The sequence below is a fragment of the Bufo gargarizans genome, unplaced genomic scaffold, assembly GCF_014858855.1.
Source record: "Bufo gargarizans isolate SCDJY-AF-19 unplaced genomic scaffold, ASM1485885v1 fragScaff_scaffold_697_pilon:::fragment_2:::debris, whole genome shotgun sequence".
Classification (NCBI taxonomy): domain Eukaryota; kingdom Metazoa; phylum Chordata; class Amphibia; order Anura; family Bufonidae; genus Bufo; species Bufo gargarizans.
The window spans coordinates 535,726-555,379 of record NW_025334169.1 but is presented as its reverse complement, the minus strand read 5'-3'; the positions used below and the strand labels follow the sequence as shown (position 1 = coordinate 555,379).

The 19,654-nt window shown below is 45.9% G+C and overlaps 1 protein-coding gene across 1 annotated transcript in view; it reads right to left on the bottom strand.

Annotated features, from left to right (window-relative positions):
• Nucleotides 1-19,654, bottom strand: part of LOC122922773 (complement factor H-like) — a 243,167-nt gene that overhangs the window by 84,567 nt on the left and 138,946 nt on the right. Inside the window, exon 10 of the mRNA XM_044273498.1 lies at nucleotides 12,471-12,647. Coding sequence (XP_044129433.1) covers nucleotides 12,471-12,647 — 177 coding nt within the window. The remainder of the gene's footprint in view (nucleotides 1-12,470; nucleotides 12,648-19,654) is intronic.

Sequence of the window (19,654 nt, the reverse complement as noted above, 5' to 3'; positions counted from 1 at the left end):
CTCCTTTTTACTGAAGGTTGTGTCAAAATTCCACCGTTTGCAGGAAGTATCTCTGCCTTCCTTTGGATCACCAACAGGCGGTCAGGAGCAAAGGCGGTTTCACAATTTGGACGTTCGGAGATCGGTGTTGACCTATCTTAAGACAACAGAAGAGTTTAGGAAGACAGACAGACTTTTTGTCCAGTTTGCAGGGTCAAACAGAGGAAAAGCAGCAAGCAAAACTACCATAAGCAGATGGATCAGAACGATAATGTCACGAGGGTGTCAAGAGCCACGTCTGACTCCGTTATACCCGGGGTCAGGAAGTCGCAGCGGGTGGCTGCGCGCTCTATGTCTAAAGATCACGGTGTTTCTTAGTGTTTGTTTTCTGTGTTTGCCTTGCTATCCTTTTTGTCTCACTCAGGGATCCGTAGCTTCTCCTCCTCAGCTGTTTCTTGTCTGCCACTCCCAAACTCCTTATATTCTCCTCTCACACTTCTCTTGTTGCCAGTTATAGAGCTTCCTGCCTGGACATCTATACTGACCCACTGGAGCTGTGAATCCTGGTTGTTGTTCCAGAGTGCTTCCCTCCGGATCCCTGTTGGGCTTTTGTTGTCTCCTGTTGTTGCCCACCTGGGATTATATGTTTAGTTTGTATTGTCTGTCCTCCCCTTGGTGTTTTCCTCTAGAGCTAGTGGTGCGGACTAGTGTTCCCACCGCCCTGTTCACTATCTAGGGCTCATCCTAGGGAAAGCCAGGGTTTTAGGCACGTGATCGGCGTACGGGTGAGGAACCCGTCTAGGGACGACAGGGCAGCCAGGTGCCAGACGCAAGGTGAGTCAGGGGTCACCACCTTCCCTCTCACTAGGGCAGGGCCTCCCTCTTTTCCTCCCTCCGTGTCACGTATGTGACAGTTACGCCGATCGTGATATTATAACTGGCCCTTATTTTTTGAGAAAAATAAAAATAAAAAAATATATATATATTTAATTTTTTTTTCTCTACTTAGAATCCAATATGGATCCTATTGCTGCTTTGGCAAAACAGCTTCAAGGCCTGTCTTTGGAGGTGGCAGGATTGAAGGCGTCTGTCCTCCAACAGCAGCAGCAAATGCAGCAGACCGTAAGCCCAGCGGTTGCTATGGGTAACCAGGTTGTTACAGAACCCAAGGTTGTTCTTCCTGACAGATTCTCTGGGGGAAGGGACAAATTTGTGTTGTTCCGTGAGGCCTGCAAATTATATTTTAAGCTGCGCCCTTACTCCTCAGGTAATGAAGAACAGCGGGTGGGGATTGTTATTTCCCTGCTTCAGGGGGACCCGCAATCCTGGGCGTTCTCGTTACCCCCTGGTTCCCAGGCTCTCCGGTCAGTGGAGGGATTTTTTGGGGCTTTGGGTCTCATATATGATGACCCTGACCGTGTCGCCCTGGCTGAGTCGAAGTTACGGAGACTCCTACAGGGAGAGCGGCCAGCAGAGGAATATTGCTCAGAGTTCCGCAGGTGGGCTACGGATACTCAGTGGAACGACCCGGCTCTCAGGAGTCAGTTCTGCTCTGGGTTATCTGAAAGGGTTAAGGATGCGCTGGCGCTGTATGAGACCCCCCTTTCCCTTGATGCTGTTATGTCCCTCTCTATCAGGATAGATAGACGTCTTAGGGAGAGATCGAAAATTCCTGAGCAATCGGTAACCTCTCCCAAGCAGCAGTTAGTCTGTACGGACTTGGATGAGCCTATGCAGCTAGGAGGAACTTCTCGTCAGGTCCGTCCTCCTGAGGTTCGCCGTAGGTGGGGGGCTTGTTTTTTCTGTGGGGGGAAGGGTCATTTCATTAATGTCTGTCCCTCCTTTCCCAAAAACAAAAGACCGTCGGAAAACTACTAACCCCAGGCTGTGCGGAGGATGTCAGCCGGGGGGTATACGTTTCCTCCATACGAACATCTCAATTTGTGTTGCCAGCGGTTATTGTTTTTGGTGTTAAGACGGAGTCTATTTCTTTTTTTCTAGACAGTGGTGCAGGGGTAAATTTGATAGATGCCCATTTTGCCCGCACTATGGGTTTGTCTCTCTGTACGCTGCAGAGACCCATTCCCATATTCGCTATTGACTCTGCTCCTCTGTCTCAGAGAAACCTCACTCACGTTGTCCATAACTTACATCTTCGGGTAGGGGACCACCATAAGGAGCGTCTTTCATGTTACGTTCTGGAGGGCCTTCCCTCTCCTGTGGTATTGGGTCTTCCCTGGTTGGTAGCGCACAATCCAGTGGTGGATTGGCAGGCCAGGGAGATATTGGAGTGGAGTGAGCATTGCAGAGAGAATTGCTTAAATAACAATTGCTTAATCGCCTCCATAGCTTCCCTGCCTACATTTATTTCGGACTTTGAGGACGTTTTTTCTGAAAAGGGTTGTCAGAAGCTACCACCTCATCGTCCTTATGATTGCCCGGTTAACCTGATTCCCGGTGCAAAATTACCCAAGTCCAGGTTGTATAATCTTTCGGGTCCCGAGAGACAAGCCATGAAAGATTATATCTCCGAGAGTCTGGCCAAGGGACACATCAGACCCTCTTCTTCACCCGTGGCTGCAGGGTTTTTCTTTGTTAAAAAGAAAGATGGGGGCCTGCGTCCTTGCCTAGATTTCCGTGAGCTAAACCGGATAACCGTCCGAGACCCATACCCTCTTCCTCTCATTCCTGACCTTTTTAATCAGATTGCGGGTGCTAGGTGGTTCTCCAAACTTGATCTTAGGGGGGCCTACAATCTGATTCGTATCAAGGAAGGGGATGAGTGGAAGACAGCTTTTAACACCCCTGAGGGGCATTACGAAAATTTAGTCATGCCTTTCGGTCTGACCAATGCCCCTGCTGTCTTCCAACATTTCGTTAATGATATTTTTAGTCATCTCATCGGCAGGTTTGTAGTCATATACCTAGATGATATCTTAATTTATTCGGCTGATCTGAAAACACATGAAGTACATGTCAGGCAAGTACTGCAGGTCCTACGGACGAATAAATTATATGCGAAAATTGAAAAATGTGTCTTCGCCGTTCAGGAAATACAATTCCTGGGATATCTATTATCTGCTTCAGGTTTCCGTATGGATCCTGGGAAGGTCCAGGCAATTTTAGATTGGGATCTTCCTGAGAACCTTAAAGCTCTACAACGGTTTTTGGGTTTCGCAAATTTCTACAGAAAGTTTATAAAAAATTATTCAGTGATCGTTAAACCCCTTACTGACATGACTAGGAAGGGGACTGATTTTTCTAAATGGTCTGACGCCGCTAAAATTGCATTTTCCTCTCTAAAAGAGAGATTTACCTCGGCACCTGTCCTAATTCAACCTGATGTCTCCCAGCCTTTTATTGTTGAAGTTGATGCGTCGGAGGTGGGAGTGGGGGCTGTATTGTCTCAGGGTCCGTCTCCTGGCAATTGGCGTCCTTGCGCTTTCTTTTCCAAAAAATTATCTGCAGCAGAAAAGAACTATGATATTGGAAATAGGGAACTGTTGGCGATTAAACTGGCGTTTGAAGAGTGGCGTCACTTCTTAGAGGGAGCAATCCACCCCGTCACGGTAATTACGGATCACAAAAACCTTCTGTACCTAGAATCGGCTAAGCGTCTCACCCCTAGACAAGCTAGGTGGTCGCTATTCTTTACCAGATTTAACTTTGTAATCACCTATCGTCCTGGGGCAAAAAATACCAAGGCAGACGCATTGTCCCGTAGTTTCCCTGGAGGGGGTAATGTTAGTGATCCGGTACCTATTTTACAAAGAGGAGTGGTTGTCTCGGCTGTACACTCTGTTCTAGAGGGAAAGGTGTTAGAGGCCCAGGGGGACGCCCCGGCCTCTTGCCCCTCAGAGAAATTGTTTGTACCGTTAAACCTGCGTCTTGAGTTATTGAAGGAACATCATAATTCGGCACTTGCTGGGCACCCAGGTAGTAAAGCAACCTTGGAGCTATTGTCTCGTCGTTTTTGGTGGCCAAGGTTGCGTCAGGATGTAATAGATTTCGTGTCTACTTGTTCTACTTGTGCACGCGCGAAAGTCTCTCATACACGTCCAGCAGGGTCTTTATTGCCACTTTTCATCCCCAATAGACCATGGACACATCTATCAATGGATTTCATCACTGACTTACCTTTGTCTGCGGGTAAAACAGTTATCTTGGTAGTAGTAGACAGGTTTAGCAAAATGGTACACTTTATTGCGCTACCCGCACTTCCCAATGCTAAGACTCTTGCTCAGGTGTTTATCAGTGAAATCGTGAAGCTTCACGGGGTCCCTTCCGATGTGGTTTCGGATCGGGGAACCCAGTTTATTTCTAAGTTTTGGAAAGCTTTTTGTACCCGTTTAGGGGTACACTTATCCTTTTCCTCAGCTTTCCATCCTCAGTCGAATGGACAGACTGAGCGTACCAACCAAAACCTAGAAACATATTTAAGGTGTTTTGCGTCTGAAAACCAAGAGGTGTGGTCATCATATTTACCGTTAGCCGAGTTTGCCATAAATAATCGCCGTCAGGAATCCACTGGCAAGTCACCATTTCTTGGTGCATACGGTTTTCATCCCCAATTTTGTACTTTCAAAGAGGGGGGGTCTTCTGGGGTTCCCGAAGAGGAACGGTTTTCTTCATCTCTTTCATCGGTATGGCAGAAGGTGCAAGCTAACTTGAAAAATATGAGTGGTAAATACAAATGCATGGCCGATAAGAAACGGTCGCCAGGTCCGGACCTAGGAGTGAATGACTATGTGTGGTTGTCTACTAGGAATATTAAGTTGAAGGTTCCCTCTTGGAAACTGGGTCCTAGGTTCATTGGTCCTTATAAAATTGTAGCCGTCATTAACCCTGTGGCTTTTCGCCTGGAGCTACCTCAGACTTTTAAGATCCATAACGTCTTCCATAAGTCGTTGCTCAAGAAGTATGTTCCACCTCTAGAACCATCACCGCTGCCACCTCCTCCTGTTGTTGTGGATGGTAATCTGGAGTTTCAAATATCCAGAATTGTTGATTCTCGTCGGGTCCGCCGCTCTCTTCAGTATCTGGTGCATTGGAGGGGTTACGGTCCCGAGGAAAGAATGTGGGTTCCAGCGTCAGAGGTAAACGCCAACAGGTTGATTCAGGCTTTCCATGTCTCTCATCCGGAGAGACCTGGTCCTGAGTGTCCGGAGGCCCCTCGTGAAAGGGGGGGTACTGTCACGAGGGTGTCAAGAGCCACGTCTGACTCCGTTATACCCGGGGTCAGGAAGTCGCAGCGGGTGGCTGCGCGCTCTATGTCTAAAGATCACGGTGTTTCTTAGTGTTTGTTTTCTGTGTTTGCCTTGCTATCCTTTTTGTCTCACTCAGGGATCCGTAGCTTCTCCTCCTCAGCTGTTTCTTGTCTGCCACTCCCAAACTCCTTATATTCTCCTCTCACACTTCTCTTGTTGCCAGTTATAGAGCTTCCTGCCTGGACATCTATACTGACCCACTGGAGCTGTGAATCCTGGTTGTTGTTCCAGAGTGCTTCCCTCCGGATCCCTGTTGGGCTTTTGTTGTCTCCTGTTGTTGCCCACCTGGGATTATATGTTTAGTTTGTATTGTCTGTCCTCCCCTTGGTGTTTTCCTCTAGAGCTAGTGGTGCGGACTAGTGTTCCCACCGCCCTGTTCACTATCTAGGGCTCATCCTAGGGAAAGCCAGGGTTTTAGGCACGTGATCGGCGTACGGGTGAGGAACCCGTCTAGGGACGACAGGGCAGCCAGGTGCCAGACGCAAGGTGAGTCAGGGGTCACCACCTTCCCTCTCACTAGGGCAGGGCCTCCCTCTTTTCCTCCCTCCGTGTCACGTATGTGACAGTTACGCCGATCGTGATAGATAATCCTGTTTTGTTATGATCTGAAAAAGATTTCTCCCCCAGAAGGGTTAAAAGCTCATTCAACGCGATCAGTCGCAGCTTCATGGGCTGAGTCAGCTGATGTCCCTCTGGAACAGATTTGCCAGGCAGCCACGTGGTCCTCGCCTTCAACGTTCTTCAGATATGATCAGTTAGATGTAATAAAAAATAAGGACCTGTCCTTCTCTCGCAGAGTGTTATCTGCAGTTGTCCCTCCCTAGACTTTAATTTCTCTGGTATTCCTCCTGTCAATCATGCCGCTGTGGGGGTGTTTGGAAAGATTTCAATTACTTACAGGTAATTGGTTTTTCCTCTAGCCCCCACAGCTGCACAGGGAAATTCCCCCTACATTATGTTTATTCTGAAGACATTTTTTGTTGTCTCTCTGAGTGTAATTTATTGTTTCATTAGAGATAAATAATAATATGTTACATCCATTTCAGAGTGTCTCGGTTATTTACTGGAGCAGGTAAGGGGAGGGGACCATTTAAAGATCTCCACGTTGTTTCCTGTCCCTGGGGGAGGCGGGATAATCCTCCTGTCAATCGTGCCGCTGTGGGGGCTAGAGGAAAAACCAATTACCGGTAAGTAATTGAAACCTTTCCCCCTAAAGTGGGGGGAAATTTCAGTGCATCTTATGGGGTGAATACTAATGATCGCTGCCATTATGGAAGCGCTCATTAGTACAGGAGGACTGGGAAGTGGTGAATGCAGCTTTCCCTGGCTTTGTACTGACCTCTTCCTGGTCTTCCTCGGCTGCTCTCTGTGCTGTGACTGCACACAGCGTGTAGATTTTGGAGCTCTGTGACCTCATGCTGTGTGTGTCCGGTCACAGCACAGCGCATGGCTTGAAGAACGAGAAGAGCGTGGATGTCAGGAGCTGCAGTGGTGTCCAGAGCTGGAGAAGTAAGTTGGGGTATGGGAGTCTGATCTGAGGTCTGCTTTGTGGTCATTTACATCAGGCTCTGATTTGAGGTCTGCTTGGGGGATCATTCACATTGGGCTCTGATCCGAAGTCTGCTGGGGGTCATTTACATTTGGGCTCTGATCTGAGGTTTGCTTGGGAAGGGGGGGTTATTCACATTAGGGCTCTGATCTGAAGTCTGCTTGGGGGGCATTCAAATTGGGGCTCTAATCTGTGGTCTGATTGAAGGTCATATTCACATTGGGGTTCTGATTTGAGGACTGCTTGGGGGTCATTCACATTGGGAGTCTGAATGGGGGAGTCTTATTCACATTGGGGCTGTGATGTGAGGTCTGATATAGGGGTCTTATTAACATTGGGTGTCTGAGCTGAGGTCTGATTAACATTGGGGTCTGACTTTGGCTCTGAGGTTAGGTCTGATTAACATAGGGGGTCTGATTGGGGCTCTGAGCTGAGGGCTGATGGAAAATATTTTTTTTCTTAGTTTTCTCCTCTAAAACCTAGGTGCATCTTTTGGGTAGGTGCTTAAGGTGAAAATGTGATTATATATCAGTATTGCATGCAGTCAGGGTGGTGCCCCGTAGAGCAAGCAGAATGCCATTCTGTGCTGGGCTGTGCATGAGGGTGGATGGGTCTAGGCAGGGTCTGACAGAAATTGATCAGATGAAGCCTCTATTCTAGTGTGATGTACAGTGAAGAGAAAGGCTTGAAAGAATAATAATTGTGTAGACTAGGGAAAGGGTGGGTGTGCTAGACAGTGCCTTCTAGCTGCAGTAACTGCCACATACAACAGCTGTAGCTGCTGCAGAACCTCAAAAGCAGCTATCTGCCACACAGTTTTTTCCTCATTTCAACAGAAATACATTTATTGGTGTGGGGGAGTGAGATGGGAAAACTGGACACCTGGAGCAGCTGTTACGGGCAGGGGCAGTACATGTCTTTCACGGCACACTGGGTCAATGTTTTGTGGGGCAAGGCAGCACTCCAGCAACAAAACCAGATGCTTTTGACCCCTCATGATTGCAGGTCCTTAACCTCTTCCTCCACCTCCTCCTTGGACATGCTCCAGTCCCCAACAGCAGCAGCGCACAGCGTCACTCCACCTCATTCCAATCACATGTCAAATCAAGCGTTGGAATCCAGTGTTGGAGCTAATAAGCCTGGGAGAGAGTAGCCACACAGGTGAGCAGATGCTAAAGTACATCAAGCAGCAAACATCCTGCTGGCTGTCACTCCAACAACTACAACTGGACAAGGAGGTCAGCAACAATGGCCGCAACCTAGTGGGCCTAGGTCTGACATATTTTGATCCTGCATGAACAGCATTAGCGGCATAATCTCTCCCAAACTGACCACATTAGAAGGCAAATTGACTCTGGATGTTTATTTTATTTATTTTTTTTACATGTTTTGGCTGTACATTTTCTTTTCTCTTTAGTGCCACTACCACCAACCTCCTCCTTTGATGTCACCACCTCCTCATCACCCTGATCTCGTTCTCAGGTCCTGCCAACACAATTATCATCATAGTCATCATCCTCCCAAACACTTTACTCATACTGTGATATGTAAATGGATCCTTGCCCCCCTTCCTCACAATTCCCTCCTCTGTATTTGCCCTTAGTGCCACTGCCACCACAGATACTAGTGCCCCTACCACCACTACAATGGCTTTAAGTTTCACTACTACCACCACCAACACAGCATTTCAGTCCTTAGGTTGTTGTTCTGAACCACCTCATGGCAGTCCGAATGCTGACTTTTCTCATCAACAGCAAGACTATTTTGAGTATTTTCCATAGTATCCTGGCTGTTGTCTTTTCTTAGGAAAAATAAGGCACACCACTAAGAAGGGGCAGTGAAGGCAGAGATGATGTAAATCAAAGACTTCTATGTGGCTGCAAGGAAGAGGAGCAGGAAAAATATATTGACCTCTAGCTCAAAGGCATGATGTCAGACTCAGAGGTGCGTAACATCAACAACAATCTGCTGTGATTGAGACGAGTTAGCATCCAGTCCAGAATGTTATCCTCTTTGTCCACAATAATATACTGTTGCCTAGCGGAAACAAGGGAGACTGTGGCCTGCCACTACTACTGAACAGATAGCTGGTGCATACTGTGCTGCTTGCACTACTACAGTCACCCACAGTGGGTCTTTTGTTTTCCCCACTCGTAGCTACGGTGTCATTTACCAGACATTTTACTATAAAGCCTATTTAAACAATTAGAAGTCACAGGTTTAGTACACTTATTAATGGATCAAGACACTTTGCAACTGAATTATTGGAAAAACAAACAAAGAACAAACTGGCCAAGATCTGCGGGTGAAATACGGTATACACTGACCGTGATGTTGGAAAATACTCCTATTCAACACTTACGGTACTAATATTAATTCAAGATACTCTGCAATAGATCTGTTGAAAATATGTGCAATTGGACACAGTCCACTGCAAAAACATACTCTGAGGGTTATGCTGGAGAACACACTTATTGTGCACATTCATATTAATTAAAGAAACGTTAGTTTCTGCTATAAAATGCACAATACAAATAGCACAGTGTTCAGTGCGACTATGCTGCCTAAAACATCATCAGCCAGCAGATTAGTCTTTTTATATTAATTGGATTGCTAAATGGCTTGTGCACATAAAAAGGGGTACGACTGCAGCTTTGAAAATTAATGTGCAGCTCAGCAGGGTCTGTATGCATCTAGCTCAAGCCCTGTGACACAAGGGGCACAGCTACAGGGGGTGCAGAGGTAACAGTCGCTACCGGGCCCAGGAACCTGAGGGGGCCCAAAGACCCTTGTGCACATAGGAAGACACCAGTATTATAGAAAGTACATGCTGGGAGGGCTTTGTCATAGGTTTAGCACTGGTGCCAAGAATGTTAAGGCTAGTCTTCTGGCTTGAGGAAAGGGGTCAGATGTAGAATATGGGCTGTTTCAATTTTTGTCTCAGGCAGCAGGAAGGCTATGTGCTCCCCTGCCCCCTGTCACAAAGTACTGCGGGAAGGGGGCCCAAGCTGAACTCTTGCACCAGGGCCCATCAGCCTTTAGCTATGCCCCTGCTGTGACACACAGTACACTGACTGTTCTGTCCCTAGTTTAAAGCTAGTCTTTCTAGCAATTTATTAACTCTTAACTAAATATAGCATACCAATCCTTAACACTATCCCTGAAAGACAGAGATGTCCTCTCCTGTCACATCAGTGGATAAGCTAAGAATACACATGGCATCTCTGCTTGGGATCATATAGTGCCTGTGACGTGTCTATGTTGTCCCCAGGGGCCTAACTACCATAGCGGCAGACCATGCAACTGCTATGGGGCTCAGGGCAAGAGGGGGCCCAGTCTTAGTTGGGATTATCTCCTTTTCTATTAGAATTGAAAACTTAGTTAGGACTCTCCCCTCTAAAGCAGGGATGGCCAAACTGCGGCTCTCCAGCTGTTGCAAAACTACAACTCCCAGCCTACAGTAGGGTATGGTGGGAATTGTAGTTTCACAACAGCTGGAGAGCCGCAGGTTGGCCAGCCCTGCTCTAAAGGAACAACTTTTAACAAATGAAGCAGTGGACAAATAGCCCAAGGGAAACCCTTCTGTCCTGTGTGGGGGGCCTGGTTTGATCCTTGCTATGGGGCCCTTACATCTCTATGTACGCCACTGGTTGTCCCTACTTATTTGCTGTGAGTATGACTGTAAGGCATGGACAAGCCTGTAGGCCAGGGACCTGCCTGGGATCATGTGATCGATCCTCCGTCTTCGTATTCCCTGCCCTGCTGTGATCACTGGCACATTTGAAATGGAAAATGGCAGATACCATTTTTCATAACGATGAAATGGTAGGTAAGAGGGAAAAAGGAATATCAGCGGCACTACGCTAATAGTTCACCTGTGAGCCCCTTGCATCTGTCAGGAATCCAAAGACACTGCGGTTGCTTGCAATGACCGGAAGCAGTGGTGCTCAGCTTGTGTGAAGAGGGATCAAATCAAGGAAATTGACGAGACGCGGCACTAACCAAAGGTCTTGCTCTGGATAGTTGCTTTATTGCAGATCAAGTCACTCAATTTATCACGTGTTGTACATCATAAGTGGTTTATGTTGTTTCATGCAGCTGCAACAGGTTCTATATCGGCAAGACTATCAGGCCCTTACTTGAAAGGGTGCGTGAACACCTTAACTCTGTGGCGACGTTCGCCCCGCCTAATTGAACATGTCCGTTCCATCCATAATGGTGATCCCTCTGGCCTCTCCTTTGCCGGCATAGAGACCGTGGGACCCATCCCACGGGGTGGGGATCGCCACCGTCTTTTGCTGCAACGGGAGGCCAGATGGATCATCAGGACGGGAGCTATGGGACCCCATTGCCTCAATGATAAGAACAACATGGCAGTTTTTCTATGACTCCATTATCCCTTAGTCAGTATTGGGTTTAGAATTATACCCCTTTAATACCTCTGGTTCCATCCCTGTATTTTCTCTCCTAAGCAATTGCGTGCTTCTCATGTATGATTATCCAAATATTCCCTCATGTATCCCTACCCTAGGCTGCTGGCAGTTGTCACCTTAATAGGAGTTTGCCTATTGCCATTTTTGCAGCAATGTTTGTATTTGTATATGACTTGATTACCTCCCTGTATCTCCCTCTGTTTCGCTGCAGCTGCGCACTTGGGGAGTGTTTGGGATCACCATGGTGATGACAGGCAGTCTTCCTTTAAAGGTACATCCGTGCGCCGGCACGTCACAGCCGGTCTGAGGAAGCGCGACTTCTGCGCAAAACGGCCATCAGCACTGGTGCACATCGTGGCCATCCCGCTCCCCCGCCTGCGCAGTATGTTATCTGATCTGCAATAAAGCAACTATCCAGAGCAAGACCTTTGGTGAGTGCCGCGTCTTGTCTATTTCCTTGATTTGATACCATTTTACATAATTTGCCCAAATCAAACCTTGAAAGTTTTGTCGGGAAGCTGAATTTTCAGGAAATTCTCAGGAAAGAATTACACTTGTTTAAGGGTACTTTCACATTAAGCGTTATTCTTTTCTGGTATTGAAATCCAGTAAAGGGTCTCAATAACAGAAAAATACACTTCCATTTTGTCCCAATGCTTTTTGAATGGAAAGCAATCCGTTGAGTATGCATCAGGATGTCTTCTGTTCCATCCCTTGTACGGTATTTGACCGGACAAAATACTGCAGCTTGCTGCTGTATTTTTCTGGCCAAAATTCCAGAACACTACCGCACTTGCCTGACCCGGCATTTATTTCCATTGAAATGTATTAATACTGGATCCGGTACCAAGTGTTCCAGAAATTGCAGCATCTCCGACTCCTTTTTTCCAGTCTGTGCATGCGCAGTTCTTTCTAGCTTTAAAAAAATTTAATACCGGATCCGTTTTTCCAGATGATACAGGAAAGACTGATCTGGTATTTCAATGAATAAGTCTAACAGATCCGGATCTGGAAAAAAAAGATTTCTGTTTGCATACGGATTTCCAGATCCAGCAGGCAGTTCCGGCAACGGATTCTAACAACGCTAGTGTGAAAGTACCCTAAAATAGATATTTTTTCATCTCTAGTGTAGACCTGTTCAATTTATATTTGTCATTAACTAAAGCATTTTGTATATCTTCTATATATTTAGTGGCTAGTCATAGTTTCTTAGTTTTCAAATGTTAAACAAATGAGACTTACGTATACATTGAGGAGCTTCGTTCCATCTTCCCTCAAGACACTGAGATTTGCCAGAAAGATGTCTGTTTTCTGTCATATAACCTTTATTGCATTCATACAGAAGAAATTCTCCAATCTCGTATTGATTTTTAATTTGGTTGAATCTTCCATTTTGAAGTCTGGGAGCCATGCATGTTACTAGGGCCAAGAAGAAAAACAACATTTAATACAATATTTCAATCTCTACACGTCACAAACCAAAGTCATTATTAGACATATAGTCCTCCTTACAATTTATACCTAGCATTACTAGGTATATTCAGTTCATGCAAAATAACTCCTTAAGTCCATGTCCACATAATGACTTTCATTTATGTACAGCATATACACAGAGAAGCAGGAGCGTAACAATCGCGGACGCAGGGGATGCCACCGCGACCTGGCCGGGTGGCGGGGAAATGGGTCCGCTGTGCTCACATGTACAGTGACAATGCCGGGCCCCGTTACATGAAGACTGGGGGCAATAGGGGACACTACTAGGGGTGGTGGGCGGCACTACTGGGAGCAGTGGGGGGTACTACTGGGAGAAATGGGAGGCACAACTGGGGTTTTTACTGGGGACAGTGGGGGAAACCACTAGGGCCATTACTGGGGGCAGTGGGGGACTCTAGTAGGGGCTGTGGGGGTCACTACTGGGAGAAGTGGGGGACACTACAGGGGAGATTGCTGGGGCAGTGGGGAACTCTACTAGGGGCAGTGGGGGACACTACTGGGGACATTACTGGGGGCAGTGGGGACACTACTTGGGGGCAGTGGGGCAAACTACTAGGGACACTACTGGGGGCAAATGGAGGTCATCTTCCCAGCAGACAAAGTACAGATCTAAACCTCCCAAGGTAACTGGCCACATTATAAAGCTGTGATCTGGATTTACAGTAAAATGACATTGCTTAGGCTTGTATGACACCTGACGATTTATCGGCAGATGATTGCTAACGAACATTCTTATGAACGCTCATTAGCGATCATCTTGCAGTGTGATACTGTCGTCAAATGCAAATCTTTTGGCATATTGAAAAATGATCATTTGCAGCTGGCAGATTGTGGTGTCTAATCACGATCTGCTGCCGGCAAAAAACTATACAGCATGGGGACGGGTGTTGGCACAGCGATTACTCCTCCCCATGCTGCAGAGGAGATCACTGCATGTTATAGCAGCGGTCTCCTCCACTAGCGAGCAGTCGATTGCTGGCATGGAACACCTCCTTCCCAACAATCTCCACATCAGGCTGGGTAATATAACCTTTAAGCCTCTTGCACACGTTACATTAAGTTTTTTGCATTCTATATACAGACCATATATGGAACCATTCATTTCAATGGATTCACAAAACAAAAACAGAAGCTACTCTGTATGCCTTCTGTTTCCGTATTTCCGTTTTTTCTGTTCAAAGATAGAGTCCTATTATTGTCCGCATAACAGACAAGGAGAGTACTGTTCTATCAGGGGCCAGCTGTTCCATTCCGCAAAAAACGGAATGCACACGGACGTCATCCGTACTTTTTGCGGATCCATTTTTTGCGGACTGCAAAATACTGAAAAAGCCATACAGTCGTGTGCAAGAGGCCTTACTCCGCGTCACACCCCTTGTATATTGGTTAAGACTAGACTACAGTTTCCTTAGGGATCTTTCACATGAGCGATACAGATTGTGCCAGGATCTGTTCAGACAAAAACTGATGGTTTTGCTTGAAAGTTCTATCAGTTTTGTCCACGATTGCATTCAGTGTTTGCAATTTTTCTGTCCTGATTTTATCTGGATTGCATGTGTTTTTTATGTGTGTGTGGAAAATAAAAGCAGAATAGCAATAAACATCTCCTAGCAATCATCAGTGAAAAACACATTGCATCCAGATGCCATCCGTTTTTCACTCAAGCCCCATTCACTTCTATGGAGCCAGGGCTGCGTGAAAAACTTAAGGTATAGAACATGCTGTGAGTTTTCCTGAACACATAGATCATGAGTGAAAAACAACGCTTATGTACACACAGATACATTCAAATGAATGGGTCCGAAGTCTGTTTGTGTGCAAGACGTTCACTACATGTATCACATCTGGATAGAAAACTTGCTCGTGTAAAAGAGCCCTTATGATATGGAGCAATGCAATGTAGTACCTCAAGTAGCAGAAAGTGACCATATCGTGAGGAGAGTACGGATTCTGCAATCAAACCAGATGAGTCAGGACTAGTTTATCAAGCCATATGTGACAGCCTCCCCAGCTGTTTCCTAGCTTTGATATTGACATGAGTTCTTTCTACTCTCCATAAATGTGTCCCTCTTGACTAAAAGATATTGTGCCTTTTTTATGCTTTTGTACCCTTTGTTGAAGAAATAAAGAGATTTTGTAATTTGATGCTTCAGTTACCATTGTTTCCCTTATAATTTTCTGAGCAATAACCGACAAAAGCTTCAGAGCAGCAAGTTTAGCCTCCTTGTAGATGTTTGTCTCCATGGGATTTAGTGACTTACCTTGCCCATTACTATACGCCAATGATCTGCAGCCTCTGCTATGGTCTCAGTCCGCCCTGCTTCAGCTGTTGGCTCCTGCTACTTCTATTGCTGTGACTAGGGATCTAGTCTTGTGAGACTTCGGGTAATAACTTTATAAATTAATTTGTACTGTAAAAAAAACATTTCCTGAACTCCGGTTCAGTTCAAAGGTACCACTTGGAACCGAAATGTTTTTTTACAGTACCAATTAATTTCTGAAGTTATTACCCGAAGTCTTGCGAGACTTCACGAAGCAATAACTTTGGCTCATCAGAGCCAATACATTCTAATACTGTACAGAGCTCCTGCTCCGTACAGTATTAGAAAAAACTTTTATGCAAATCGACTTTGGGTTTTTCATCCGAAGTCGATTTGCTCATCCCTAGCTCCGACCCACCACTCTGAATGTCAGTGAAGCCTGGCTGCAGTGAATGAAGAGCAATGTCTTGCGAGATCTCTGACCATAGTTCATTTGCAGACAATGACCAAGGTAAGTGAACAGAAAGCGAGAGGCTAGTATACTATGTTGGGCTTCTCAGCAATATGTATGCATTTTCTGGGGGTTAATCTTTCTCATTACGGAGAGTGCCTAGCATGTGTAGTATGTGTATGGAGTATTGCAGGCCAGGTAAAGCCCCTCTGGGTTTCTGGGAAAGATATTCAGACCAGCTTCCCTAGGCCTGTCTGATGCCAGCAAATGTAAGATTTGCTCATTTTCATATATTCTTCCCAGAAACCCAAAGGAACATTACCTGGCTTACAATGCTTCTCATGCATAATTGGCACTATTCATAGAACATAATAGTACCCCAAACAAGGCCTCTCAGACAGCCAAGCAAGCTTTCTTTGCTCAGATCTGCTAAAGAAAAAATATCCCACCACCAATACGTGGCGGTGATTGGGACCGTCTCCTACTTCAAAGAGAAGCACGTTGGACCTTCCAACTGGACACGGTATCCCCCAAAGGTTTGAATGAGTCCCTCCACTTTGGCTGCTTCCTTTAAAGAATACCCCTTCAATCTGTTTTTTATACAGATTTAACTATAAATATCTACCTAAAACCGCCTCACCCTGCCCCATTAAATTTCGGCTGCATGGGAGACATGGGATGTAATACCCATTAATTGCTTGGTGTCATTGTGTGCCGACTACTGTTAAAAAATGAAATCAACAAGACCGCAATAAATACCACTAAATAATTCATGTTGTATACCCACATCAGGGTTTTTGAGTGAATCTGTTGGACACGTGTTCCGCTGCCCACAGATCCACTCCTATGCGGAGCTTATATATCAATACGCCCGTATATACGGACAAGAAAACACATATTTCTATGCTTTGTCCATATTTCTATATTTGTAGGTTCATATTGTGCGCCTGCACAACATATACTAATTTGTCTGGCGCCCGATGTATACTCTATCTTTCTTATTCTTCTGCATGTCGCTAGTAGCAGTATCTGATTAACGACATACAAATAAAACAACAGCACCTTTTTGAATGCAGCCCCATTATGGGAGTGAAGTCATCAGTACGATGGTTTGCTGGTACAATATAAATATAAATATTGACCTATGGAGGCTGTATACTGGAATTCAATAATTATCTTTGTGCATTATGGCCTGGATATATCATTTCAGGCACTAATGCGATGATATTGAAAATGTAATGTACGCGTACTATTGCGCATGCCCAGCGCCCATTCGGCGTGTGGGCATGAGACGCAAAGTAAGGGCAAAACGTCATCACCGCCCGCCGCCGCACTAAGGGAAGGGCTGACGTCATCATGGCGTGCGACGTGCCGATATCCCAGCGCGAACCTTCAAAAGAGCGGACGCGTACACCTCCAGACCAGGTAAGACATATGCCTGCGGCACCAACCTGTGCACCACAAGAGGACAAGGGGCGCTTTCATCTGTCCCCCTTCTCTATTTTCATTGCGGCTGTGCACCTATCTGTCCGCTCCACTTTACACTGCGGCTGTGCACCTATCCGTGCGCTCCACCTTAGTGACAGAAGGGAGGAAACTTTATTTTACCGGTCCCCTCTCCTTCATTCCCGTTGCCGGTTGCACACCCACCTGTGCGCCTTACTCTATAGGGAGAGCCACCATTTCTGGTGACCCTCTTTTTGTATTTTCCAGCCCTTAGAAATTATATCCCCTGATGAGGGGAGGGGTTCATTCCCCTACCCCAGAAACGTGCATGTAGGGATCCTTGTAGGGCCTTTTTAGGGACCACAATTCCAGGGCTAGGTTCCGGACGGGGGCCCAATTAGTGGGACACCCCGTGGCTAGTTTTGGAGGCTTATTGTAGGGCTGTGAGGGCCAATTAGGGATAGGGAAAAAAGGAAAAATCATCGTTTTTATTCCCTCTACATACCCTCCAACTGCCGAAAAGGACCACCCTGCCTGATAAAGACATAAAGAACACAGGTGCCTGGAGTACATCAAACCTGTACGGTAGGACACCTGGTGGTGTGTCTTCTTCTTTTCAAGCGGTGCCGCCGTGCACCTATATGCTGTGGATGTATGAGTGTGCAATATGTAACACGGATATATACATACATCCATGTCATTATTTATGTTGTGTTTGTCGTTGTGCATATAGTTTTTTGTTGTTTAATATTTGTTATATGTCCACCTTGATGTATCAGATATTGGTGCCTGTGTGTACCAAATCCGACAACTTGCGGCTTGAATACTGATGTGTACCACTCTAACTGTCTAGACCTTGTAATATCACGTGTGGAATACATCAGTCATTTCACATTTTTGCCTTTGTGGACATTTTAGTATTGCCCCCAGTACAAATCCCGTTATCGTGGGACACTGCGAGCAATCTACGATTACCTACCTCTTTATTTTCACCTTGAGGAACAAAATCTCATTTATCTTATAGGAGCTATAATAAAAGCTAAGTTTTAATTTATCCAGATCACTAAAATACGATTTCAAAGATTTATGTGAGTGATTATATACAAATAATCCATATTTAAGTTTATTCTAAAGAAAAGTTACCCAGAAAAAGCTAGGTTCTTGGTAAAGATACACCTAGTTTTCCTTTTAGAAAGTAGAGTAACGTTGCTTGTATGTCTGTTTCCCAGGAAAGCATTATGTGGGAATGCAAGCATAACAACAGATTAAAATCTTAGGGACAGTATTTTGCGTTCAGTATACTGGCCATTTTTTGAGTTCAGTTTGCTGTACATATACTGAACCATTCATTTCAATGGTTCAGCTAAAAAAACTGAAGTGTCTCCGTATGCATTCCGTTTCAGTTTTCCGTATTTCCGTACCGTGAAAAGATATAACATGTCCTGTTCTTGTCCGCAAATCATGGTGCTTGGCTCCATTCAAGTCAATGGGTCAGCAAAAAAACTGAACACATACGGAAATGCATCCGTATCTGTGGAACCATCTATTGAAAATGTTATGCCCAGCCCATGTAATTACTGTATACTGTATATGGCATATGGAAAAACAAAACGGAAGAACGGAAAGGAAACGGAAACACAAAGGAGACAAAAAACGGAACAACGGATCCGTAAAAAACGGACCGCAAAACACTGAAAAAGCCATACGGTCGTGTGCATGAGCCCTTAGTATGAAAAAGTACTAATTGAACAGCATGAGGCTACCAACAAAAACTTAGGGGATAAATAAATACAAAACAGATATGCCAGCCTCACATCTTATTTGCAAACCACCCGCCCTCCCCAGATATGAAGGGAGTCATCCATACTTCCCAACCATCCCGGATCTGGCGGGACAGTCCCGGATTGCAGTGGCTGTCCTGTCCAGCTGTCCCGATATGGGGAGCTATGTCCCACTTTCTGGCATCTGTCTATGCTTCCATGGTCAGCGTTCACCTCGTGCTGTCGATACACCAGCCGTGCCACCGGCACCGCCGACATAAGGTTTTTGACCAACAACCTAAAAACCTCCGACTTGATAAAGGGGTCAGAAGTACCCCAAACACGTTGTCTACCAATAAACCTGAAAAATGATCCAGTTGTGATAGTGCGCCTCCTACTGTCCATACGTGTGGTATAGCCCGAGTGGTGGGCATTTGGAGAGATCTGGGCTGCACCAACTGTGAACCGTCCACAAACAACCGTCACTGGGGTTGCACCCAATTAGGTGCAACCACAAAAGGTGAGCAAACAAAACCTTTTTTTTGGTGGATTTTCCACTTATTGAACATACTCACCCCATGAGCGCCTTTCTCTACCCTCTGGCCATCATTTGCTATGCTTCCATAGGAGGCAGAGACAGTTGCCTGTGTATTATGATGAAGCAGAGAGTCGGCATCCCCTCCCTGCTCCATCATTCCTCCCCGGCAGTCAGTCTCGGCTCCACCTCCTCCACAGACCAGAGCAGCCGATGTCCTGCTGCTAGGAACAAGGTATGTGGTGTTTATTTTTTAATGGGGACACAGCTGGGCGCACATAACTGGACATATTACTGGGGGCTCAGCTGGACATATTTCTGGGGGCACATCTGGGCATATTAATGGGGGCACATAACAGGGCATATTACTGTGGGAACAGTTGGGCATAATTTCATGTGGGGGCACATAACGGTGCATATTGCTGGGGGCACAGCTGAGCATATTACTGGGGGCACATAACAGGGCATATTACTGGGGG